Consider the following 26,893-nt stretch of genomic DNA (forward strand, 5'->3'; position numbering starts at 1 on the left):
CGTTTTCACCAGAGGTCTCTTTCAAGGCTCTGCACAAGCCCTTCTGCCTCCAGGATGCTCCTGCAGCATCTGACCGCACGGTGCCTTTTCTGGGCTTAGAGGAGGATCTACTGGATTGTTTCTCAGTCTGAATCTGTCCAACTCGGTAGAGCTTGTTGAAAACCTCCCAAAAGCTATGAGCTCCTTTGAGCAGATGGGAGTTACCAGCAATGGGGCACTCCACATTGCTCCTTACCATCTCAATGTGGTTTGTAGTTGCTGCTTTGGGTTTTCCACTGTGGTTTGAACAACAACCTTCTGGTTATGTTATTATAGAGGGCTTCAAATAGGGTTCCCATAAATGAGGATTTTACCTGTAGGCTTTGGGAACACGCCTCTAATGTGAACCCTCTTTCCCATTTTAAAAGATACCCTGAGCATCAGCTGGACCCCTGTAGATGGCTACGCACATATCTGTCTGTCTGTCATAGCATGCAATGACAGCATTTTCCAGGGATGCTCTGGTAGTAAATGAGGAAGGAATGCCTGGGCAAAGCATTTTCCCTTGTAAAAATGCTCACATTGATTCAGTTATGCTCAGCCACCTCAAAGCTCCCAGCTCCTACGAAAAGTCCTGCTCAGACCGCCACTAAGTCACTGTTGTTATGACTCACAGGCTAGGCAGAAGTGCCAGGAAATCACGTGTCCAGCAAAATGGCTTTCTGCATCTTGCCTAGTGATTGCTAGGCAGGAATTAATTTGTGTCGAAGAAACAGCAGTTTATGAACAGGAACTCATAGAAATGGCCTCTTTCTGAACTGCTTCAGAAATAAGAAACCTGGAGGTGCTTATTTGATGGCCTGTACAGAAAGGAAGCTTTGGTTGAGTCATGTCCTGCACCTCTGCGTGCATGCTCTACCTTCCTACAGACATCAGCCCCAGGCAAAGTCTTGGCTCTCAAGTGGGGCCTCCGGTCTCTTCAGAGGAGAGGAGAGTGAACCAAGGACATGCTTCCATAGTCAGAGGAGGCTACTCGTCTGACTATTATGAAGAAATAATCCATCATGTAACATACCTGTTGCTCATTTGGCCTTATGATACATGCCTGGTGATACACGCCTAATACATGCTTGGCAGCTGCACTTCACAGCGCATTGAAGTCCCATACTTCTGACTTGCCTGTAGAAATCGGATCTGAAATAGGAAAGTGGTATGGTTTTGGCCCACATCTTCCACAGCAAGGAAAAGCTGACATGAGCATTACTTGCCCTTAGGAGTCAGGGTAAAGCACTGCCTCAGCAGATATAGACCTATGTTTGTAGATTTAATTAATTTAACTTCTTTAAGTGACTTCAAAATGCTGACAGGATGGGCTTACAAGAAATATTTTCTTCAGTCTTTGGTTGAGTCTTATTCCTCTTTAGAACTGATTTGCAGAATGAAACCTATATTCAAAAATTATAAATAACATTTGAATTGGTATTCAGGAAGATGGATGTTTTGTGGTCCTAGGCTCCTCTGTGCAGCTGGAAAGGAAATGTGGGCTCCATAAGGAGGACTGGATCCTCAAGCAGCTTAAAAAAAAACCCAGCACAAACCAGAAAAAACTATTCATGAGAGCCAAGGACTCAGCACATGGAGAAAGCAACCAACAATGGCCTGAGACGCAACATGCAATCAGAGGAATGCTTTGCACTGGAATGGATGTTGTGACCAACCCCCGCTGCGCTCTGCTCCTGCCCTGTACTTAGTTTGACTGTCACCTTCTAGCAATGAAAGCATTTAGCATCTGAATTACAGAATCTCTCCAAAAGATCTCTGGTCACACTTCTTCTCCATAGCCCCCACAATTTAATTCTGATAAAAATAGAGGGAGAGCAATTCCAAGTTCAAGAAAAGCTGTTTTGTCTGAAAGATGCATTTTAAGTTCCCATCCACAGCACACAAAGTCAGAAAGCAGACTTAGAAAAATAAGTCCTTGCACTATTACAATAAAAATTGGGTATTTACAGCCAACCAAGGTGGTTTGTTGTTAGGGACAACAGAAATTACTCCTTTTCAGCACTCTGTGTAGTTCTGACCTTAACATAACTGAAGAAAGTGAGTATAGACCCCCAATTGGATTCCTCATCCCAGAAAGCTGATATTTAAACTCTCATTACCAGAAGAAAACTGAAGTCAAGAGGTGAAAAAAACCCAGTACAAATGCTAAAATATCCACCCATGTGAGTTCTTGCCCTGTGTGGTCATGTCTGAGACACCTGCGAGCAGATGGGTCCCACCAGTCACTCAAAGTCACCATCTCACAAAGGTGCTGCCACGCAGCACTCACCCCATCACGATATCTGGGAAGAGGTTTGGAGTCCATAGAGGCACCCAGGGGACCATGGATGGTAGCAAGAATCAACAACTGCCACACACCATGTATTAAAGCTTTCAAATCCTGGAGCAAAACACCAGCTTCAATTAAGCACATTGCGATGACACATTGTGCCAAAAATCAATGCAGGAGAGAAGCTACTTTGTGAGCTGGGCTGCAGGCTGGGTCACCCAGTAGGGCAGGGCAGCTTAGCCTTAGGTGACAAACTGATGATGAGCAACCCTAACCTTTGTGTACAAGTTTCTGCCCTGGGATCTCTCCACTGTGTACAAGGTCTGGCATCCCAACATTTTGTGCATCCTCAAGCTCATAGAGGTCTGCGAGGGGAAGCTCTACATCATGATGGAGGCAGCAGTCACTGACCTGCTGCATTTGATGCAGCAGCTGGAGAAGCTGTCCTGCACCCCTGAGACCGGGGACATCTTTGCACATTTTATGAGGGGCATGCACTGCCTTCACAACTGCAACTTAGTTCACCGAGATCTCAAGTGTGAGAACGTGCTGCTTATCACTGATGGCCACTGGGCCAAACTCAATGACTTTTGTTTTAGCGAGGAGGCCAACAGCTACCCAGACCTGAGATCCCCATTCTGTGGATCAGCAGCCTATGCTTCCCCAGCAGTACCAATGAGCATCCCCTATGACACTAAGAAAAGTGGAGCCTGAGAGCGATACTCTACATGATGGTGATTGGCTACATGCCCTTTGATGCTATCCACATACACAGCATGCTCCAGCAGCAGAAGAAAGGGGTGTTGTATCCCAGAGGATCTGTCGCCACCGTCGGAGCCCTGCCAAGCCCTCCCTCATTGCCCAACTACTCCAGTTCAGCCCAACCTCCTGGCCTGGCATGGGGCAGGTGGCCAAGAACAGCTGGCTGAAGGGGGACATCTTAGTGAGGGAGCCCTCCTCAGAGATCCTGGGAGGGCAGTAACACCTCAGTGCAATCAATGCAGTGATGGAAAAGCATTTCTTTGGTTTATTGATAATTTTAGAGTGGCCATATGTGATTCCTGAGAAGGAACTTCAAGCACCATGTGCTCTGAGAAGGTGTTCAGATCGCTCCACAAAGGAGACATGTAAGTCTGCTACAGCTTGGGTTGGAAGCTAGTCATAAAAGCAAAGCTTGAGTTGCTTACACCAGCAGTGGCTGCCTGACTGCAGCAGGAACCTGCGCCCCATGGAGCCAGGGGCAGGGTGGCAAGGTGCGACTTGCAGCAGCACAGTGCTTTATGTTGTCTGCTCCCTAGCACATGTAATGAACACCGAAACTACCCCTCTCTGCTGCTCCCCACTCTCTGCCGCTGTATGCACAGGGCACTCGTAGGACTGCAGGAGGAAAGCTGTTCTCACATGGGTCTTTGTCCTTGAACTTGTTCATTACCAAACTGTAATTGAACTGATGGGAGGGGAGAAGTAGTGGTCCTGCAAATCACTACTGCAGAGAAAATGTCATTTCTTTTTTTTTTTTTTTTTGTGTGTACTACTATTTAGATCTCAGTGACATTCACAGCCCAAATTCACAGCAGGATCTTTGCAGGCAACTGGACAGTGTTACCAAGCCAAAAATTTTGGTGTGGGTTTAAGATCCACACCTTACATTCAACTACATCGTTCAGATATTGATTCTTAACAACATTTCAAGTCTCTGCCAAAGGGTATTTGATGAGATAGAAACGCCACTGGCTGTGGAGAACCTGAGATGGGAAAGAGACAAAGGAGAACTGTTTTGCTAACACCTGCTGTCCAGTTTCAGCATAGAAAGTTACCAACTACTCTGAATGAAAACCCCTGAAATCTACTTCAAATCCCTACTGGCAAGTCCCATTTTCAAAGGATTAATTAAAGGCAGAAGTTGGCATTTTAAATGCACTTTCATAAGACATTTCAAATCCCCTTTAAGGAATCTCCAATCTGGCTTCCACCACAACTGAATTTAAGCAGAAGATTTCCACCTGGGTGGTCCACCAGTCTTTGCGTTGCTGGTGCCACAAGCTAACACAGCACAGTGGTGGCAGCAGTTCCCACAGCCAGGCTACATCTTACATGAACAAACCAGTGCGTATGGTTCTGCTGGAAGAGAAAGAAATATCTTGAGTAAAGCAAACATTTTGGGTTTATTAAAAGCAGCAGCTTAAGTAGAACAAGATGTGGCAGCAGAACCAGCCCAAGGCTTTTCAGCATGCAGGCTACAGTGAATTTTGCCACCCCTAGAATGAAGATATATTTTGTTCTTCCCCTTGCAGCACCAAAGCAAAACTTTATAGCAGCAGCAAAGTCCAAAGTAGTGAGAGTTAGGGATAGAAAGACTATCATGAGGCCATCCATGGCTGGGGAAACAAGCTTTGTAAGGATATGGCGTATGCTCGGATTGGAAAAGAGGGAGGGAAATCTTATAGATGCAGGAAGCAAGGAGGCGGATTTCAGGGTAGTGAGATTTTCAGCAAGGCTCAATTCTTGGTTTTTTACTTGCCTTCCAACCACCCTGTGAGCCTCATCCCTCTCCAAATCCACCACCTTCCCTTGTGAGAGCTACCCAATCCACAGCCCAAGGATATCCACGTACCTTCTCATCTCCTGCCTCACTCCAGCCCTTGCTTACCTCAAAGTACCTGCCCACAACCTGGGAAGTAGAAAGTTGGTGCCAGACCTAGTGGTACTGTTTGCCTCTTGTTTTGTTTCTTTTCATTTTCTTTTGTTAAAGACAGAGCTAATATAAAATGAGTTATTCTAAAACCCAAACCCTATTAATCACTGCGTTCTCCTAAACAATTGCATCTGTTGAGGACATGAGTTGGGATAGATGACTAATGTTTTGCAAGGATGTACTCCCTTGAGTGGCTTGGGAAAGCAGCTGGGATTCAAGTGGCAAGTGATTTGAATGAGTCACAGGAGCCTTATAAAGGCTGCCCTGCAGCTCTCGCCTTCTCCACTTTGATCTCAAAGGACTCAGCACTATCTCAGAGCAGTCCTGAGATGAAAATAGTCCGTTACAAGTCTAATTATGCAGATTAAAAATAAAAATCACAGTTAAAGACTCTGAACCAATTCTCATCTCATTTGCACTGATGGGAAATCAGTTTTGAAGGAAAGCAGAACCAGAAGCACTGAGCAGGCTGGGGAGGAGCGCCCTGGCTCTGCCTCAGCAGCAGGACAGGGGCACACTCTGCCAGCATCCCTCCCCTCCTCACTCTGCGCCAGAGGGACACAAGGTCTCTGTGTGTACTAAGCCTGCCACTTCCCTGGGCTTATTTCCTGCTCAAGAAAGTAGAAATTCTTTGCAGCTTTCCTGTGAGGCACAGTCACTGGAAGTGCTCCTTCCCTGACTTTGGGCAGATGAGCCTCTGAATCACAGCACTCTGCATTTATGGGAGAGCCCCTGAACTTTGAATGAGCACCCATGGGAGGCATAAACAGCTGTGCCAGGTTATCTATATCCCAATCAGTCCCACTGGAGTCATTCTGCAATGTGACTCTGTCCTCCTCAGGCTGTTTGTAACGTACTGGTTCCATATGACCTGAAGACGAAGGGTCCTGTCTAATATCAGCATCAAATAAATAACTTTCAATGTGAAGCTGATCACCATGCATGATACACCACAGTAAATATATTTTATTTAATCCTTCTTCAAGGACAAGAAGGGAAACATTCAGAGATTGCATAAAGCAGCTCTGTGGTGTGCCACCATCTAGCTCCTCTTAGCTTACTACAAGGCTTGAGCACTGCCCTGTCCATAGCCTTGTCGTTGGCTGCTGTCATGCCCTATATCCCCCTGCTGGCTTCCTCTGTTTTCCAGATTTTTAGACCCACATCTTGAAATAAGTCAGAGAGATTCTCAAAAGGATGCTCAGTGGAACAGGGTGTTCAGTATTTTCTTGGGATATTTGCTAAGCGTCTTGAAGCAATTTTATTCCATTTAGTCTGAGAGGGTTAATAGTTTAAAAGACATCTTTCAGACTTTTAGTATAGCTTTTCTCTCACTGCTGCTTTGTACAAATTCAGCATCACCTTGCCTGCAATAATTTGGCCAAATGAAAGGAAGAGAGAGAATTCACTGCATGTTGACATTAAAGATTCTTCTGCTAAGCAAAATTTTAGGATTTTAGGTCATAGCTGATGTGTTTTGATAAGCTTTAGAACTCAGCTGTTTAAAAGTCTACATGTTACCAAACTCTAGAGGTAAGTATATTCATGAATTGTGGGAAAACACTGCTGGGTAGTCAAACACCTCATGTATTCCTGCCTTTACTCTTGTGCTGGCTCTCTCAGGGCTGCACATTTCTGCCTGCAGCGAGGCTGGGCAGCCCAGCCTGCAGCTAATGATCTGCTTCAATTACCCTTGGCTGAGCCAGCACAGGCAGGTTTGGCGTGAGACATACCTGAGTGACTCCGCCTCATTCTGAAGGCAAAGCTTTCAGCAGGCAATTTAGCAAATAAATATACCTCGCTCTGCTTGAATACATAACCTTTCCATAATTGCAGTCTTCAGTGCTAGAAGCCTTTTCTCCAGCTACCTAGCATCTTCCTCTCCCTTTCTAAACCCCGTCCTGTACCAACTTATGGGATCAAGTCTTTTTGTGCACTTCTTCAGTTTAAGATCTCCTCCTCTTCTGTTTTCACAGTCCATCGCTCCATGGGTCTGTACACTTACTTGTCTGTTGGAAGAGGGAGGGAGGGAGAAAGGAGGAAAACATTTTCTGGTCTTGAGCCATTTGATTATATTAAGCATCTATAAGGCGACGGATAGATGAAGTTCTTAGGAATATGATTTAGTAGTGAACAGGTAGGGTTGGACTCAATGATCACAAAGGTCTTTTCCGACCTAGCAATGTTATGATTCTATGATTCTATTTGTGCACATAATTTTTCTTGCAGACAAGAAGCTTTCTGTGAATAATATTTTCATTTTCACAGCACCTAGCGAAGATTAATCCTTGCACTAACATCAAGTGGTAAATATTATTCTCCTGGTGTTATAGTGAGCAGACTAAGTGACTTAACTTAGGCCAAGAGGATTTCATTTTACATTACAGATTAAAACTTCCCTGGCCTCCAAGCTAAGAAATGGGAAACTAATTAAATGTCTCATAGCAACCTATTTAACATCAATAAGGAGACAAGGTCAATAGGAGCAGCATCAGAGTCAGCACAGTAGTTGACAGGTTCACAGATTACCTTGCACCTTCATAGCAGTGTATGTACAAAGGAGCTGGATCCCACTAGACCTCTTAAGTCCTACTAAACGGTTTTCAAGTCAATTTTATCCCAGAAAACTAAACACCACCAGACAGCTCTTAAGAAATCCCTGACCGCTCCTCCTCCATATGGTTACTTTGTTTATTCTCCATGTACAATATTGACCCACTGGAAGTGTAACTGGCAACATAATTTTTTTCATGATGTTCTGCCCAGCACAGTCATATCGGCATCTTCTCCATAGAGGGACAAATATGCCATCTCCGTTAAGATTTTAATTGAAAACACAGCTTGAACATCTACTGCAGCTGACTTGGCTTTAGCTTTAACTCGGACACTGGCATCCTCAACCCTAAGGCTGGTAAGTTGTTGGAGTTCCACCAGAAATACAAGGTAGAGCTCAGCGAATGGAAGCAAAAGGGAGTTCGCAAAAAGGAGAGGCAAGATTTGCACAGTAAACAACAAGCCTAACCAAGGGACACCAATGAAACAGACAACATTCTCATTAATTACAAGCAAAACCCCAAAATATGCATTATAATCTCAAATCTAACAATAATCCTTGAATCCTAATTTGCATGTTCATTAGCTCATTGATAGGATATCTGTCATGGAACACCTAAAACATACATTCATGCACATATGCACCCAGTCCTTTATTGTAACAATAGCTTCTTCTCTTTCTATTTGACATATTTCTCCCCTATTCAGAAAATGATTCCAACTGTGCCATCCAGGGCAAACCATAATTGATGAATAAATCTCAGGGAAAGTAATTTTGCTTTCTATGCATTACACAGCCAATTATCTTTTCTGATGCTGAGAGCAGTGTTTATTTACTAGTGATGGATCCAGGAAATTGTGGAGGGTTGGACATACTAGCAGCCTTCAAATAAAGAGTCATATTCGTATAAATAGGGGGAGACATTGTCAAAAGTAAGTCCTCATAAACAACAGGTCTTCAAACCACTGTGTCAGAGTAGAAGGAAACTACTCCCGGTGAAGGAAACACCCGTTGTGCAGAGGTGGCCTGAGCACAGGCAAGGGCAGACCTCCTGAGGCCAAGGGGGAGGATGAGGAGCAATCCACCCAGGGAAGCTGTGCAGCAACAGGCAGGACAGCAGTGGTGGCATAGGTGGAGCTGGAAACAGGGAGGCAGAGCTCAACCAGCCTGGTTTAGCAGGACAGTTACTTCTGTACATCTTGAACTGAACATGCAATAGTTTCTGATTCAAGGACATGGTTAACTCTGAAGATGTGAGTGAGAGATATTACTGTGGGCATAAAAATAACCGGGGCATTCCCGGGAGGAAATTCTCAGTGGTGGCTGTAACAATTCTCATACCCGCCACATATTTCATTTCATCTTCACAGTAGAAAAACCAGCCTTGGTTTTCTATCTTTTGTTAGATTCTATTCTAGGCAGTGCCTGGCAGGAAGACATTCATGGAGACAGCTGTGCTGGTGGGTTTGGGAGAGAGCATCTGTCTGTCAGCAGATTAAATCTATTACAAATGCTATTCTCAAGACATCCTGTGGGATCAACACTTCAGACCAGCAGCTCAGCACAAACTTAATTTTGTTACAAAACTGGAGTCTTTTCATATTTTGCCCATAATACTTCTAAAACATTTGTGTTTTTCATTGCACCCTGCTCCATTTCTTTGGTTTTATTCTACCCCTGAATTTGCTGCATGCCTCCGATTTTCACCCAGACAAGGAACAGCTGTGCCTCAGATGCTTTGCTAACAAAACTCCACAGCCCCACAGCAATCAGGGAGGACACAAAAATGTGGGTCAGCTGATGACCTATCTGACAGCAGGGGAGAAACAGAGGTTGTGGTAGGTGGGTTGGTGGATGGATGGAATTTCCCATCAAGCAAAAAGCATTGGAGAAGATGTTGGCATGTAGAACAAGAACTAAGTACCTAAATGCATACATTAAAAGGCTGACTATCTCAGTCATTAACCCTGCTGGAAGTTTAAATATTACTAGTCTTCAGGATGAATGGTCAGGTAAAACAAATCACTATATTGAGTTATGGTTGAAATCATCACCCACAAAGAATCATCACAATGCATCGCTTAAGTAGAGCTCATGTTTCCAAGATCTTCCCCTGAATTTATTAGCAAAAAAACTTGAAATAAGTATACGTGGCCACAGAGCTGCAATTCATGTCAGAACAGGACAGAATCTATAGCTAATTCTAGTGTCAAAGAAATAAAAAAGATAGTACACACATGGTAGGTTTTGTGATGGAGACATTTTTTCCAGTAGTATGCAGAGTCAGGTCACTTGTATGTATTTAGTGTCTGTCAAAGAATAAGGGCTAGCTAGTTACCAGCTAGCAAAGCACATGTGATCTCAACCTGGGCACAACAAACATTTCCATAGCTTGTCATTACCCATGACTTATCTTCTCTGCCACCAGATTTGCAACTTGATTTGCAGCACAAGCAGACTGTAGCAAACCATCCCCAACAGTAAAATATCCCAGTTCTATTCATTAAGTTTTGAAGTTCTCAAGCCAGACCTGGCCTTACTCAGCACTGCCACAGAGAAGAATCCCAAGACACTTGTTGGCCTCAAACCTTCTGCCCAGGGGACAACACACGCGTGCACACACACCCTACTAAACCCTTGAAAGGTGGTTGTGCCCTGGTTGCCTATGAACTGAGGAAGGAAGGGCAGTGCTGCACCTTGTAGTATGGTGAGCAGATAATGTAGGAAAGAAATCTATGGTGTTATCAGGCACAGCCAGTAGAGAAATGCTTCTGTCAAGGATGGTCTGCCGTGGTAAAGATCTCTTTGTGTTATCACTCCATGTCTTGTGTGCTAGCCTGCTCCACAGGTTAAAATAAAGTGTTCTACCAAGACAAACCTGCAATCATCAGCAACTCCAGGGAACAAAATACGGGGTTCAAGGAGTGCGGGAGTCTTCTTTTTCACAGCAATGGCTAGTGGTCAGCTCAGCTGCTACTGGGGCTGGGGAGACCGGAAACGTGGTTGCTTGCAGCTGGCAGGAGAGGAAGGGTCATAAGAAAAGAGCCCAGAGACCCATGGAAAGTTGAAGAACACACATACAAAAAAGAGAACATCATGTCCAAAGGAAGTTCAACAATTTTCCCAGCTCGTTGGATTGTGGGAACTTTACTTTTCCAGGGATAACTATGCTATTTTTAGCATTTTTATTATACAATTTGTCACAAGCTGTCTCAGGAGACTATCAGCAATCAGTTTCAAGCAGCATCTGACCACAAACACTTATCCACATGTGACTTAGAACATCTGGAGCGAAGGAGTCAGCTTTCAAAGCACGCCAGTGCTGTGCTGCCTCCCCAGATTTCTTCTCCTTCCTTGCAACTTTGCATCCCCTATCAGACCATGTGTAGAAAGAGGGCTCAAAAAGGAAAGCTCAAAGGCCCCAACAATACATCCATGCTCTGCATTTGTTGTAAGTGCATGGGGAGAGGGGACACTGCATGCTTTGATGAGGAACATGGCTGGGGATTGCTAGTGGCACATTCCCAGCATCACTGAGCTGCAGTGATTTATACGTCAGGTCCCTAAGGATGGGAGATGTGATTCTTGGCCTGGAGGCAGGCCAGCATGAACTCATGCCAAAGTGTGCACATTGCATATTGTATCCAAAGCCCCAAAAAGGAAGTGCATGCTTTGCTCCGTTCCCGCTGTAGGTACTAGCTCTGTATTTGGTACACAAATTTCTCCAGCATCCTGGGGAAACCTTTTCACCAGAGAGCTCTGACTGATAGGTAAATTGTAAATTCACAAAGCATTTCTTCAGTAAGGCCGGGTAAGGAATGGGAAGATACGAGAAAGGAATCTGAGCAAACAGCAGAGGAAGTGACATTATGATCCCAGCTGGGAGCTCTATAATGATTTGCTTGGTGCCTGTGCAGAAACCTGCATGAGAATGGGAAGAGTTTCAGGCCCCTGCAGAGCCCATGAGAATTTGGTCACTGGCTAGAAGGGATGAAGGTTTCACACAGCCATTAATTTTGTGTTCATCTTTGATTTCTCCAACTAATCCACGTGCATTGGGTGCAATCATACAGTAGTCTGCATTTGCACCACCTCCTCCCTTGCACCTCTGGCTTCCCCATGCATCCTCCAAAACCCGTGCACACTAAGACACATGCTGTAGTGCTATCAGCACTCCTCAACCAAATCTTATACAAATACTGGTTTGGAACAATAAATTCAGCCCAGAGAGGGAAATCTTGAACTGAGCTTTGTAAAGAGACAATGACACAGCAACAGGATCTGTATCTGCTTCTTGCTCTCCTTTATGCATTTTCAAAGAACAGCTGGTAAAATCAGAGGATGCTTATCTCTCTTAAGGGTAGAAAATCTAGTATTTTGGCACACGATGCATTTTAGGAGAATTCTTAAAGTACTTTAAACCCACTGTGGCTGCAGCAAGCACAAGCGCTATCCGAACTCATGGGTTTGCATCACAACCTGAGCCAAATCCACAGCTCCCCATGTCCTCCCCCCATCCAGCCCCACGGGGCCACGCAGGGACCTGCATCCCCCAAGAGAACTCCTGTTGCAGGGTGACTATTCCACCCTGCTAGCACATGCCAACAGCTCACCACAGGGTCAGGGTGGCATAGCCAGTGCCACAGACAGGGGACAAAGGATCAGAGCGCGCTGCTGTGGTGGCAGGAAGCCTGCTGGTTCAGCTCATGCTGAAGCATGAAACCACAGCCTCAGTTTCACTTTCCCAGACACTTTTAGGAAAGAAATAGCTATAAATACAGGTCTCCTTTGTAGCTGTATGGATCCATTTTGTTTCTTTTTTTCAATACTGGGAACTGTTTTCAACTCCACTAGCAGTCAGTTCACTCTAGAAAAAAATAAAAATGAGGAAATTTGTCCCTCTCTGTAAAATCACATGTTTTCATGAGTAAAAGGATGTATCCTAAAGTCACAGTGACCTTCATGTCACATTGCAAGTGCAACAATCCAAAAAAGAAAAAAGCCAAACAGAAGTCCAACAAAAACAAAGGAGCTAAAGCTTCCACAAGAGAGCAGGCACTATCTCCAAGGAACACAGTGGCTAAATCCCTTAGATAATGAAGAAGTGCAGCCAGTGGACATGCCAGTGGCCAAAGCTGTTCACACATCATGCGTATTTTCATTTACTTGGGAGTACAAACATTCACACACCCTGGTTGAGGACACCAAGAAGAGCTTTCCAAGCACCAGGGTGAGAGCAGCACCTCATCCTTGCCACATCCCAGCAAATGTGTTTCCCACCAATTAAAGTTGTCATCAGTATTCAACAGAGCAACTACAAACTCCAAAAGCCACATGCTGAACAGTACAAGCCACTCACAATGCACGAGTAAGATGTCTGCCATTTTGACCAAAGCTCTGGGTTCCGAGCCCAGGTTTTCAAGACTGAAGAAGCATAACAGTTAAACCCTGAGGCACGTGGCTTCACTGTAGCCACCACTAACAAATATCTGATGTCGCCCAGCTCAAGCACCTTTTCTGGATGCCTCTTACACATACCCTACCTTTGAGTTGGCTGCCCTTCAGAAAAGATTTCCTGTTCCCCTTTATGTCCCACCAGTTTCTAGAAATTCTCCCTCAGGTGTGACTGAACCCCAGCAGAGATGGACAGATAAGGTCTTGGGCAGAAGGGGGCTGTAGGACACGCTGGAGTCATGCAAGAGAAGGCAACATCTGGCAAAACAGAGCACAAGGAGAAAGCCGCACCAAGGGTAGCCTCTAACAATACCACGGACCAGGATTAGCACAGTAGTACTACAAAAATAGATCAAGTCTGCAAAAGGCTTTACTCCACCGTGGCTGAAGGCATAGGCCCCCACCCATGGTACCCCAGAATTTGGCAGAAGGAAAAGAAGTTCTCCTCTCTTTGAAAGGGTTTCCTCATCCACTTTGTAGAGAAAAGCCTGAATACATGACTGAAACTTGAAACACAGATCTGGCTCATAGTCCTCCTTTCTTTTCCCTTTTGTTCTTTTTTTTTGACTCATTTGTTTCTAAATATGAGAAATCCTACCTCTGCCTAAACAGAAAGGAGAAAAACACACAGGTAGGATCAAACCCCCCATCCCAGGACCCTGTGGTGCTTGGGAGCCGAGCACATACAGGACATCACATGATATCAATACAGCAACACTTTCTAAACACAGCTTTCAAATCAAGGACGGTCAGGAAGAACATCTCTGTGCCAATAATGGGCTGTGTCCAGAGACAGCTGAAATTTGTTTACTGTTTTTTTTTTCTCATTATCCCCAGAACACCTCATGAAAACTCAGGAACCTGCTACCACAAGGCCACAATCCCCATATAATATTAAGAGGTCTGAGATGCAATTAACATTTAAGATCTTCCACTGCAAGCTCATCCATAACTTTTGGACTTCATTACTAAATGTTAATCAATAGCTTGATTTTGATCAGACAGCACTACTTTGAAAGCCTCCAATTTGAGTCTTCATGGTTAAGCTTAAGCCAAGCTCTCTTTTCCATACCTATAGCAGCATGTGGGCAAGTAAAAGTACACAGTATGAAAGTGTACTCACAACTATTTAACGCTCCTTTGCATCTAAATACAAACGAGCCCACTCCATTTGGCACCACAGTTAGAAACTACCTATTTCATATTCTAATAGATTCCTTTTTTCAGGCTACAAGAAGCACATGCAGGAAGCTTGAAGGCTGCATGTCATAAGTCAAGCCAGCAGGGACTTCATCACAGCACTGCTTCAAATGGGTTTCTGTCTAAAAGAAAGAGACAGAGCACATAGCAACAGCAGCTTTTCACATTTCAGGCTTCAGATTTGCTTTTTGCCAGAGTTTTAGGAAATGCTGGTGATACTGATACAGCCAGCAAGTTAATTCAAAAAGGAACAAAGCATCTTTTATCAATAACAGCTTTTGGTTAGAAGTGAAATAAAACATTTTCTGAATGTTCAGCTGAAAACAAGGTGCCAAGATGGAGTGGTAGATAGTAGAAGAAAATAATCTACAAGATTACGCTGCTGCTTTAACCTGGAGTCATATACCACCCTTTATCATTGCTGAGAATGTCAGAACCAGGAGGGAATGGGGGTGGGAGGAAATCAGAACATGATGAGGGTGAGCGGGCAACGGCACCCAGCACCTCTGTGGCTGCCCAACATCAGGATACTGGTGGGGCAAGAATCTGCAACATCCAGAAGAGACGTTGCCAGGCCAGCAAAAAATCACCATTCATTGTAGCAAAAAGCATCATCTCCCACTTTCAGACAACAGGCTAAAAGGCATTCAGTGTTTCAGAGAGTGAAGGTGAGAGCGAGCAGTAAAGTCCTGGGGGTCTGGGCAAGGGCTCCTGCAGGAGAGCTCCTGCAGGAGAGATCCCAAGCACTTTGTCATGTGTTCACAGAAGAGGTCAGAGCAATATTTAGTTTTTATCTTTTCTCTAATAATTAAAGACCATAAACAGTAGAATGTTACAGAGCAAAGAGATCCTTACCTTGGGTTAAGTGCCAGGTGCAGCCTTAGAAATCAGTTGAATTATGAAGAAGAGGTATTCAGGTTCCTCAGATTTTTTTTCATTCATGTTATAAAGCCTTTAGTGCTTCATACTTCAAAATTTTGCCTCGCAATCAGTTGTCAATGTCTTAAAGTTTAGGATGAAGGAGAAAGAGAATCTGTTTCTAAATACCTTTTAGGATTTAATTTCATCAATTCATCACAATGAAAGTTAATTGCAATAGCCTCAAACTGTCCTAACTCTCATTTTAAGTTAAAGCCTGAATACTCAACTCATCCATCCGCCCAAAGGAACAGGAGCAGAACTGGCTCTAGCTGATAACTAGATTAAGCTGTTAGTCCTCTCACAGACCCAGTCCTTTAAATAGCACTAATTTTCTGTAGACAAATATATAGCCATACATCAAACAGTGATGCGTTTCCTTAAAAACAATGAATTTGTAGGAGCACTATTTTTACCTCTTTGCATTCAAGCTGACTTTTTTTTGAGACTGGCCAACGCAAATCTGCCCCAACCTACATAAATACATTTTTACAAGAATTTTTAACAAGTGTAAATTCACCACAATCCTCCATTCTCTACTGATCTGCTATAAAACTGTGGGAGAACCAAGAGATTCAGTGCTACAGAATGAGCGAGTCAGTGTTATCATGCAAGAAAGAACATTTTTTTCCATGCAGTTTATATATAGTGTGTGCTTAAAGCACTGTTCAGTCATACATATGGTGTTTCAGCAGAAAAATGTGCTGCTCTACCAGCAAATTCGGGCAATGAAGTGTTTTTATTCCCTAATCTCTTTAGGAGGATACACTCCAGGTAGTCGTAAAATGGAAAGTCTCACTGCAACTGGGAAAGACATGCCATGGCCGTTCTCTTTGAGGGAGGATGACGCTGCCTGAATTAAGTCTCCCTAAACTGCTTAACAGGCCACACAATTTCAGACAGACAGGTCTGCGCTGCAAACTAGCAAATTCTGTGCTGGCATGGCTACAAGGTTGCACTATGTGCCAACAACCTTCAGTTAATGTTTAAGGGAAAGATCATGAGACACTGACAATTATTTTAAACTAGATGATTAGAAGCAGTATCTGCAGAATTTTAATCACTTCGAAGGGTTTTACAAACATTGGTAAAGGATTGTCCCCCCAACTCAGAGTTAAATGTCTGTGTAAGCTACAAAATACTCCAACAAGGATGAAAGCTAGAGAGGAGGAAAGTCAGAATTCACCTGTTCATGATGCTAGAGTTAACTTAAAATTCACACTTCTCTGTATTCTTACATATTGGCAACAACCCTATAAAACACTTCCAGTTTTGTCTTTGAAATGCATGTTTGTTGGGAAGGTCTAATGTCCAAAGAAGCATAGATGTGTGCATCCCCCTCCTGCCCATCATTGTCACACTACAGTGCAATTAGCTAAAATAACCATGGCAGTCTCCTATAGACTATAGAAAATATTTTTGTCCAGGATTAACAAAAGCTTAAGAATTAACAGTGAAAGTTATGCTGATAGGGGAAAACAATCTCATTTCATATTAAAATCTTGAATCGATTCTTCAACTTCTCCCCAGAAGTCTTTAGAAAAATGCTCCAGTTTGGGCAATTGAAACCAAATCTGGATTAAAACTGAAGCTGCTTCTTCTAGTTTTACATTTTAATTTCTTTCTTTCATAATTCATATGATGAACAAAAAAAACTTAGATCAGGATACAATTGTTAAGGAATAATAGAATGAAAAAGATCACAAGACAAAACTCATGGAATATGATAGGTTTGGGGCTCAGAAAGCCATTTTTTGAAATCAGGTAAATCTGGCTGTTAGTGCTGTTCTTAGAGAATCCATCCAAATTCTGGTATTAGGAAGGCTGAGTTTGCAGACTAGTCAGAGAAAACAATGTCCAGGAAAGGACTTGTGCTGAGGAATTGCACTGAGAAAGGTTACTGTGAATCACTGAGAAAGACATGATGCCTCTTAAGGAATCACATACAAAATAAAAATACCTTGTGTCTCCAGGTCACATACCAATGGTGCATATAATTAACCTAAAAAACAGCTGCACTTTTTAGATTTGATGGTAGTAAGGAAGATACAGATATAGAGAAAGTATAGGTCTAGGAACAGAATTTTATTTTGTTCTGGAAAGTATTATGCAACAAATCTCATGATCCTTGCCCAGCTTTCAGGTAACAAATTAAAATTTACAAGTAAAAGTACACGAAAGGTTAGCACCACAGGAAGAATAGTCTTTTTACAACTCTATTTGATAGAAGAATCAAAAGTATTTAAAAGAAAACCGAGGAAAAGAAAAAAGCAAGCTGACCTTACATTTTTATTTTCAACATCCGAGATACTCAAATCTAAACATCAAGATACCATAACTCATCTAGCATACCTAAATATTTCATGTTCAGCAAAACTTGCTCTGCACATTAAGAAATATGTAAGCGTCACATGGTAACTATCACAAAGTACCAGCTAATATGCAAGGTAAAAATTGTAAAGGTACAGAAGAAGGAATGAAACAACAGAGATCAAAGTGAGAAATTATTCTCTTCTTCCAGTCTTAAGCTAGTCTAGCTATCACGATTTGCTGCAAACATCAAAAAAATAAGAGAGTTGTGTATCACATCTGCCTGGGATGGGTCAGATATCCTAATAATATCCTGTAATATCCAAATTTCATGGGCCAAATATCCAGATGCACTTAATCTAAAGTCTCCCATTTCCTACCTGCAGGCATTGTCAGGATTATATCAGACTTCAAAGGTTTGCTTTCCTTACTTCTGTATTAATTTTGAAAATAAGCCCTTGTGGTTTTTACTGTAAGGTTTTCAAGATACAGAACAGTTTTACAAACCCTCTAATCTTTGACAAGCAGCAGTTCTAATATAGAATTTAGCAGTTTAAAATACCATGTTATTATCTGCTGTCTTCTTAAGGCAATGGAATAATTTGAAGTATCCTAATTTTGCATCATAAATCGATAGTACAATTTCCTTTGTAAGCATTTCTAATTACAACACACATAAAATGATTGCAATTTTACTAAACTATTAACCTATTAACTATATGACCAATTATTAAAACAAGGGTTCAAACTAAGATGATAAGGAAGAGGCAACTTTTGGTCATGGTTTGGAAGATACATCTTTTGATTACTCCCACCTTTCTAGGTCACGTGCATGGACTTTTAACAGCAACATTAAGCAACCAGTTAAAAGAACTGTTTTGCATCCAGATCATAGCAAAATAATTCACTTTAATCCCAAAGCAAAGTGTGGTATAACCAAACCAGCTGTTTTTTTCAGACCAATAACCATTTGCACATATTGCAGCAAATGCCATTTAAATGCAGAGAGCCAACATTAAGGTTGAACTACCCAAAGGAGCCTTCACAGCCATGAGTGCTACATAATTTTACCATCAGGAGAGTAACGAGACTCTGAACTTTTCTTTATCTTTCCTTTATTTATGCTTGGACTTCCAGCACTGCACATCAGATAGATACCCAGAGTCTTAATCTGTCCTATATCAGACAGCAAAAATACAATGCAACTTTTGTTGCAACTGTCCTTGCATCAAAAAAATCAGTCACACCCAATAAACCATTTACTTGAGCAGCTACTTGTACCTAAAAACGCATCTCTCCTCTTCAGGATTTCAACCAATGCTTCTGGCTTACAAAAGACTAAGTGCAATCAGTTACACTGAAATTTTATAATGCAGCTCTTGATTGTATTTTCTGTGCACACATTTACATCAGTCACACAAGTTATATAAAATAGTTTGGAGTACAAAAATATGGTTATAACATAGGAGTACCAAACAGTACAGAATTAGAACAGTTTTATTACCGTAATACCAATTTATATACAGACCCCCAAATTCAGGATTTTTTAAAAATTCTAAGTATTCTTCCCAAATTGACAACTGTAGTGTACACTTTAAAAACCTGCAAATTAACAACACAAATTTTAAATCCCTACATTGTCTATGCAGTCTGCACCAATCCTCTCTCTTGCACACAGAAATGTATTATAAATAATTTTTCACAAAACGTCGTGTATGGTTGCACATTGTACATGCCAATATCTAACAGAAGGGCCCAAACCCTTCACTTTATAACTAACTGCTTAAACACCTAGCAATTTCTTCTGTTATGAATACTATTGCATTTTTCAGGCTCTAATCTTAACCGATAATTTAAAAGAAAAAAAAAAGCAGATCAGAAAATATGCCTTAAAATATATAGCTTTTGTGAAAGAAACAAGCTTCTTTAATTTTACTGATTTCTACTGTATAAAGTCATTAAAAACATTTGACCTGATTAAAAATCCTGTTTCAAAATTTCTGCATTTTTTAACTACAAAATTATGTGTATAGCTGCTTGTATAACCATGTATTCCTTCTGTTTTGCAGAATTAGATGTTCCCATGCTGTATTGACTAAAAGATCAAGTTCCATAGGTCTTAGTGTTAACTACAGGAGTTAGTGTATCAGCTTCTTTCCCGCCAGTCTCCCTCCTTCTGGCGCTGGCATGGAAAGAGCTCATCAGAACACCAGAACAGGTCAGTACTGGGCACACGTGGTCATCAAGCATCAAGGCCATTCATGATTACTGTGAAGCAGATCTCTAGACTAAGGAATATGAGTAATTTACCATTAATATGTGGGTTTACGGTATGCTACACTAAAATATGACTGCTAAACAAAGAGAATGATTCATGTATGACAGATACATGCCAGCTGGTAAAAACGCCTCACTGGGTAAAAATCTGCATTTTGAGAGTTAAAACTCTGGCATGAATAATAAGATTAAAAAGTCAATTGGTCAAGTGTTTGCCAAGGGTTTCTGAAGCTATTAGCCATCAACAGCGCCAGAAAGGGATAAAACCAGCAAACCCAAGCAACTAAAATTGCACTATTACAAAGAAACAAGTCCATGAAAGGGAGTCACCAGCTGCAGTTAAGGGACAGCCACTTCAAGAAGTCGATTGTTTTTTCGCTTGCAAGTTGGGATGTTGCCATTTTTCTGGCTGCCTTGTATGAACTTCACACACACTTTGTCTTGTCTGAACTGGACAAGAAACCTAGGAGAGGGAATAAGATACATTTTAGTTGAAGGAGGAAAAAAACACATGAGGAGCAGAAGTCTTCATTTTGGTTCTAAGCATCACTCCAAAAGGAAGCATAAAAAACAAGCCATAGGTTATGATAAGGCTTGAGTCTCCTTGAAATAGTATCTCTTAATTATTGCCTTCTGCCTGTAACTCTGGAACTTTTACAATAATTTGTTCACTATTCCTTTAGAAAGAAAGCAGTTTGAAACAGAATTTCTAATGTACCAGAACTGCAGAACAAAGTCTATTTCCAACTGTTTCACCATCAGTCCAAAGGGACTTTTCCGTTTTCACGGGAGAAGATAAATACTTCTATAGCAACCTCAGGAGAAATTTTTTTCTAATTTACTTTTAATTTTGTATATCTAGCATTTTAGTAGCTCTTATATTTCTAATTCTCAGTTAGCCATTACAGCATCCTGACAGCAATTGGGAAAATTCACTTCCTTCACAGCAGTCTCCACATTTAGATATTTCCCACAGTCCAGGCTACATTAATCTGTATTTGACTCTTCACTTTTTACTGGAAGAGAAATTTCATTGAATACAGAGAACTGCTTTTAAAAAAACCCAACCCATCTAGGCTCCTGTAGAGCCTTAAACTTCTTACTGATCTGGATAGCAAGATTAAAAGCAATAAACAGAGCAGTACTGCCTTTTGGCTTACATGCAGTGGTTGCTGACCTAAAAAGTCCTTTGTAATACAGCAGATTTTCCCTTTTAGCATCCTTAAAAAGTCCTCCAGCAGAGGCCAAAAACTTCAAAGAATTTGTTCTCCAGCCAGAAACCACAAATCAAGCTGACGGCAGAGCTCAGGGGAGGAAATGGCCTCTCCCGCGCCAAGCTGCCCTTTGGTCCAGCTTTCCTGCTGCACAACCCAGACATTCAAAATTAACTTGTTTGGCACTTCCAGCCATGCAAGCATCTGCAAAACGCAAGTAGGTCTTATAGCCATCATCTCTTGTCACCAACACTGCATTTTCCTAGACCCACTGTTCCAATATTCTTTATATAAATGGCATGTCTCTTACTAGACATACCCCTGGATCAACAGCATTTTTAGTTATGTGAGCTCTCTTCCCCAAAAGTAATGTACAGTAGTCAAAGTAAGGCCAAATTTTCATCTCAGTTCCTAGTTCTGCTTGTATCTAAACCCTAGCAGAGAAGCAAGAGTACTGCTTCACCATTAACAGAGATGAAACTGCTAAAAAAGAAGCAAATGACTAACAATGATTTAGTCTGGATAAACTCAATAGAAAAACACACTAGAACTGTGTTTCTTTAGTCTGCAAGACAAGAAACAAAACCACAGTCCAAAAGCAAGACTCCCAGAAAGCATACTGTTTTCCAGACCTAAGGTAGGCAGGCAGTCCAGACAAGCAACATGCATGCTTAAACTTTGCCTTAGTAGCCAGCATTAAACTAGAAACTTAGTGGAGACAGCCACAATCTAAAGAGGCTAAAAATCTAAAGATGCTAAAATCACACATCCTCAAGCAAATTAAAGCACATCTGGTAGTGGAACAAAGGAAAATGGCCAATGTCATTTTCAAGGACAGAGCAAGATTAGCCTTTAAATAAACCCTCAATTCTGAACAGAAGCAAAACCTCATTCACCACCATGACCCTAAAAAACAAGTAGTGCTGTGCATCCAGATAAAATGTTCCAAGTTTTGCCTACAGAAATTTTAGTTCACCATTGTTAAATGGTTCAAAATTTTCTTCTTTATTCAAACTGAATCTGCCTACCAAATCAACATGACTGAAATCAGGGAGCACTTCACACAACAGAGTAGACTAAGTTAGGGACTCTTCCTTGGAAAGCTTTAGAAGCTCATACATGCACACGCACACTAATATTTTTATTCCCTGGCTATAAATACTGAAAGTGCAGTCCTTACTTAAGGCTGAAATAAGAAGCTGCACCAAGCTGAAAAAAATACTAATTTGACATGCAAGCTTTTTACTAAAGAAAGCTTTTTAACAACCAGAAACCTCAAAACAACATCAGGTGGTTTAAACACCATCAGCAGGAATTTTAAAAATAATTTTTCACCTTCTCAGAAAAGCAGGCAGAGCTTTATAGACCTACATCACTAGCACCATCATTATGTGTGTTTGAGGAAGATCTTTTAATTCAGTTTTGCTTGTTTTCACTGGAACCTGGCACCTGCTGTTCACTCTGACAAACTGATAAACGTCTCTTAGGCATATGTGAACTTTTCAGCCACATGCAAAATGATTCCCTCAAATGTAGTATCCCTTAATGACGTTTATTCTGCTTCATAGCCCTGTTTGAAACGAACTTAAGAAAAGCAAACTTTATCTAATCTAAATGTAATGATTTTCAAGAGTCAAAATGAATACTAGGAATGAGTACACACTGAAAATTGGATCCTTATTTACAAGTATTCTGTCAAGACAAAAGAAGTATTAGTTATACAACACTGTTTTATTTTTCTAACATTAGATACTTGACTTCTTAGCACGTTGTGCTGGAGAAAACGCACTTTTAAGCAAACAAGAAACATACTCATCAGATATCTCAATGTTGAGCTTCTGTTTGGTTTGGCTGAGAGTAGTGCGGTAAAGTTTAGTGGCCATTTCAATAAGGTGATCGCTGCTGAGCAGGAAATCTCCTTTACTAGCTGCTTCTGAACCCTGAAACAGAAAGGAGAGACATTAGGACTACCAAAACCTATAACATGAAAGATATTAAATAACAGCCAAGCAGGAGGTTTTACTCTTCACTGTGCAATGAAATGACAGTCTTTTGTCTTGTAAATTAGATAGCAATGCAGGGCAGTTTATAGGATCAAAATGCAATTCACTCTCAAATAAACTACAAACCTGATGAGAAAGTTAAAACCCCCTTCTGACTCTAAAGGAGGGTCAGATTAATTTGTGCTACAAAACTGTAGTGTTTCTGTATTCCTCTTCTGGCTAAACCACAGCAAGCTCACAATATTTTCAGAAAACAGAAACCAATTACCAGCACCAGTATTACGATGAAGGTAGTATAAAAAGTCACTATATAGGATGTTCTTCAAACCTAAGATAGAATACAAATACTAATGATTTTAGCAGAGTGATGATGACAGTGCAGTAAAGCGAATACAGGACTGAACTAAATTCTTTAGAACTGAGGCACCAAATAAGTGGGGTGCCATAATGTGGATTCCTCAGCATCCCATAAAGACTAGAGAAATATTCTGCTAGTACGTCAGGAAGAATTATATGAGCAGCTAAAAAGCAAAACACTGCCACAAGGTATCCAAATCAGATTAAAGGCCCATAAGAGCCTACTCTGAAATATGAAGTCTGGTTTTCACAAGTAAGTGATGGTTCATAATGCACTAACTGTCCTCATTTGGCTTCAGCAGTTTTAAATCAAAGTTTTTACAGATATGGTAAAGTTCAACAAACTTCTAAACCTACATGTAAACTGCTAAAATTTCATGCCACGAGATAATTAATAAACAATTTTTATATCACTGCATGTAAAACAGTCATATTACTGTATTATAAAGTGGCAAACAACCTCCTTGAGGTGCACTGCAAAGAAGCCATCATTCTGGGAGCTCATGGACACTTTGGTAACATCTCCCAGTGGAACCTCGGACTTAATAGTCCCAGATTTTTGATCCGCAAGAAGAACATTATTTTTGGTTAACAGGAAAATCCTGGATGTAGCCTGTGAAAATATAAAAATGCAAACCATTATTTACACAAAGAGAGAATTTATCTTACTGAGCACCTACTAAGACTAAAAGCATTTCATAGGGTTAATCAGCTTGGCCCACATTAGTAAACATGAACAATTGATGTTCGATAAAAGCTGCAGATCAGTTAAAATCAGCTCAAATTTTATGTCTAATCATAGATTGAGAATCTTAGCTAATTTTGCACATATTCTTAGATATAAACAGTTCCTTTAGTTACTAGCTTATAGTTATCAAATTCAGAAACTAAAAAACAAACTATGAAAATCAGGATAGCCTCCTATCTCATGCTCTGTTAGCCCTCAGGGAAACCAACTTACCTTTTCAGCAGCAGCTAATTCAGGACCCAGCCTCATTATTTACTATTATTCACCAATTCTGTGTTGCAGAACAACACAAACCACGTAGGTACTTTCAGTGTTATGTTCCTCTCACTCTATCTATTGGAATTATTCTTTAGGAGGATATGCATTCATATTTTCAAATGAAAAATATTTTTAAAGTATGAATGTGTGCTCTTAAATTCACCTTAGAAAATAATGACTAAGAGAAATGAAAACGGAATATACATACACCTGTAAAATTCTCCTGTAAAATTTTAAATAATAAAATCAACTATTGTAATTAAGTAGCTATCTTAAGCCCATGGAAGCATAGCTTTTTTTTTTTTTAAAAAAAAAATCTTGAGAGCTGTAGCCTATATAAGTACAGGAAAGATAGTCTTCATTTAATTAGTTTCTTCTAAACTGGAAAATTAACTTGGCATCCACAACAGGCAACCTAATTTCACTCCTACAAATGCATAAATGGCATCTACATCTGAAGATCTGAGATCTACTACTTCTAATATTTAGACAGATATGGTTAAAACAATTACATGTACTAAGGGAGGATAATACTTGCTGTTTTAATAAGTATCATTTAAATGCAAAACAAATTCTGTGTTGGCAGAATAAAAAAGTACCCAGAATATTCAACAGCTTTATTCAAATGATACAAGAAACTTGCCTCCTCACTCCAAAAAGCTTTTGATATCAATCAGAGGACAGGCAAAGGTAGTAGAGTATGTCACTCAAAATTTTAAAACATAATAAACTGTGGTAATTAGGAGCTTGAATGACAGTGTGAACCTTGAAAGGTTAAGTTTTCTAAATACTTGAAAAGCACAATACTCTGGAAACTTATTTCTTCCATTGCCAAATAGATCTAAAGTTGGTACAGAGGGTACATTTAGTTGTGAATCAATACAGTCTGTTACCAGTAGATGAGGTGCCATTTTTGTTTGGAAAAGTTGTTGAAAACTACAAACCCAAACAAGCTTTTAGCAATCTATAAGTAAACTGAAAACAGGTGTTTTAAGTCACCAATTTAGACAGATCCAACATTTCTAGCCTTGCCCTTAGGAAAAAGGACATTTTCTTAAAAAACATACTATTTACACAGCAGAAATGAAGTCTCCCTCTCAGTTTATTTGCAACAAAAATGATAGACCCTCCTGGATAGAGGAATTCCATTTGGTTACCTTCCCATTAGCTCTATTGATCTTATTCACAACTTCTGCAATAATGATCTTTTCATCCACAGCATCTTTAAGTTTTTTGTACTTCGGGTTCTTGCTGATTTCCAAATAAGCCCCTTGGAACGGCTGCCCAACACTGCCCAACAAAAATCAAGAAAAACACAAGTTAAATATGAATTGCAGGGAAGAAGCAGACCTCCTGAAACAGCCTTGTTCTGCTTCAGGCTTCGTGGAGCTAGGAGATGCACCAAATATTATTTTCAATGACTCCATGCTGCCAAAAGCTTCCTTAAAGCTTGAATACACTCTCTGCCAGAGAAAATCATTGCTGCTCCATTTTTAGCAAAAAGATACTCTAAACAACCCAGAAACCTCTACTCACAATTTCTACCTGTTTCAAACAGCAGCATTCCAAACTAATTTGTGACTGTACAACAGGATAATTAGAACAACAACAGAACTCAAGGCAAACAGGGCTCTTAACACGGTTTTCATTTATGCAGCATAATTGTCCTCCATCCTGCTGAGAAGCTGAGAAGTGCAGTGTCCTGTGCTCCGCGCCAAGACTCTTCAGGTCAGCACCACCATTTGCCCAGTGTGGTGGTTGTGGCATTAATCTGTGCAATACAGGCATACTATGTCAGCTGAAAATAACTTGGGAATTGCTACAGAGTAGTGTGGATTTATTTCCCAGCATATTATCCGAGGAGAAAGAAGAAAGGAGAAGGAGGGGTAAGAAATGGTATTGTATTAGACACAGAATCCTGTACATATTAACAGCTCAGTGATGGTGAACAGAGAAATTTATCACCAAAGACAGTAATAGGACTTTTTTTTCCCTGCTCTGTAAACATTTTCCAATTAAATGGGCCAAACTGCTACGGGTATCAGACACAAGAATATCCTTGTGTATGCAATCAATTTTGATTTAAGATCACCCAATAATAGTCTCTGTGAAAACAGAGAAAAAAAAACTTCAGTAGGACCAATACCTCTGTTCTTCCACAGTATTTCAGAGTGACACTCTGAAGAGAAAAGAACTTGCCTTAAAAATCTGCTGTCACTTTTTTAAATGTGTACCAGCTCTTTGGCAAGACTTGTTGTGCTTGTGAATCACCCCATCTTTATCCACTTCGGGGTTATGCTGTAAGAGCTTTGCTATCAGTTAAGAACTGGTGAATGCAATTGAGTCTAACCAGTTATTAAATTCCAGTCAAAGTACTAAAGGCAAAGCTTTACCAAGACTAGAGCCCAAGAGGAACCAATATATTATATGGACTAGTACTACTTTGTAATTGCACCTCTGCACAGACAGAGATAGGAGAGAAAAGGAAAGGTACTAGCATTTTAGTACTCACAAGTCCCAATCTGTTCTTAAATAACTATATTACACAAAGAAAATTAGCCACATCCTATGAATCATTATCATACCAACTAATT

The 26,893-nt window shown here is 40.9% G+C and overlaps 2 protein-coding genes across 2 annotated transcripts in view; one reads left to right on the forward strand and one right to left on the reverse strand.

Moving 5' to 3' along the window:
- Window positions 1-2,466: 2,466 nt before the first annotated feature.
- Window positions 2,467-3,293, forward strand: LOC104058337 (testis-specific serine/threonine-protein kinase 6-like; the record flags this gene model as incomplete). Its single annotated transcript, XM_009559834.2, is given in 5 exon segments — window positions 2,467-2,582; window positions 2,584-3,011; window positions 3,014-3,129; window positions 3,131-3,160; window positions 3,162-3,293. Coding segments are annotated over 5 exon segments (822 nt in total), but the record flags the coding sequence as incomplete, so codon positions are not given.
- Window positions 3,294-17,181: 13,888 nt separating this feature from the next.
- Window positions 17,182-26,893, reverse strand: part of MYO1B (myosin IB) — a 100,629-nt gene continuing 90,917 nt past the window's right edge. The window contains 4 exon segments of the mRNA XM_009559817.2: window positions 17,182-20,182; window positions 22,746-22,873; window positions 23,754-23,906; window positions 25,457-25,589. Of these exon segments, the coding sequence (XP_009558112.1) occupies window positions 20,059-20,182; window positions 22,746-22,873; window positions 23,754-23,906; window positions 25,457-25,589 (538 nt within the window). The 3' untranslated portion in view covers window positions 17,182-20,058.

Source organism: Cuculus canorus, chromosome 6, assembly GCF_017976375.1.
Source record: "Cuculus canorus isolate bCucCan1 chromosome 6, bCucCan1.pri, whole genome shotgun sequence".
NCBI classification, from domain to species: Eukaryota; Metazoa; Chordata; class Aves; order Cuculiformes; family Cuculidae; genus Cuculus; species Cuculus canorus.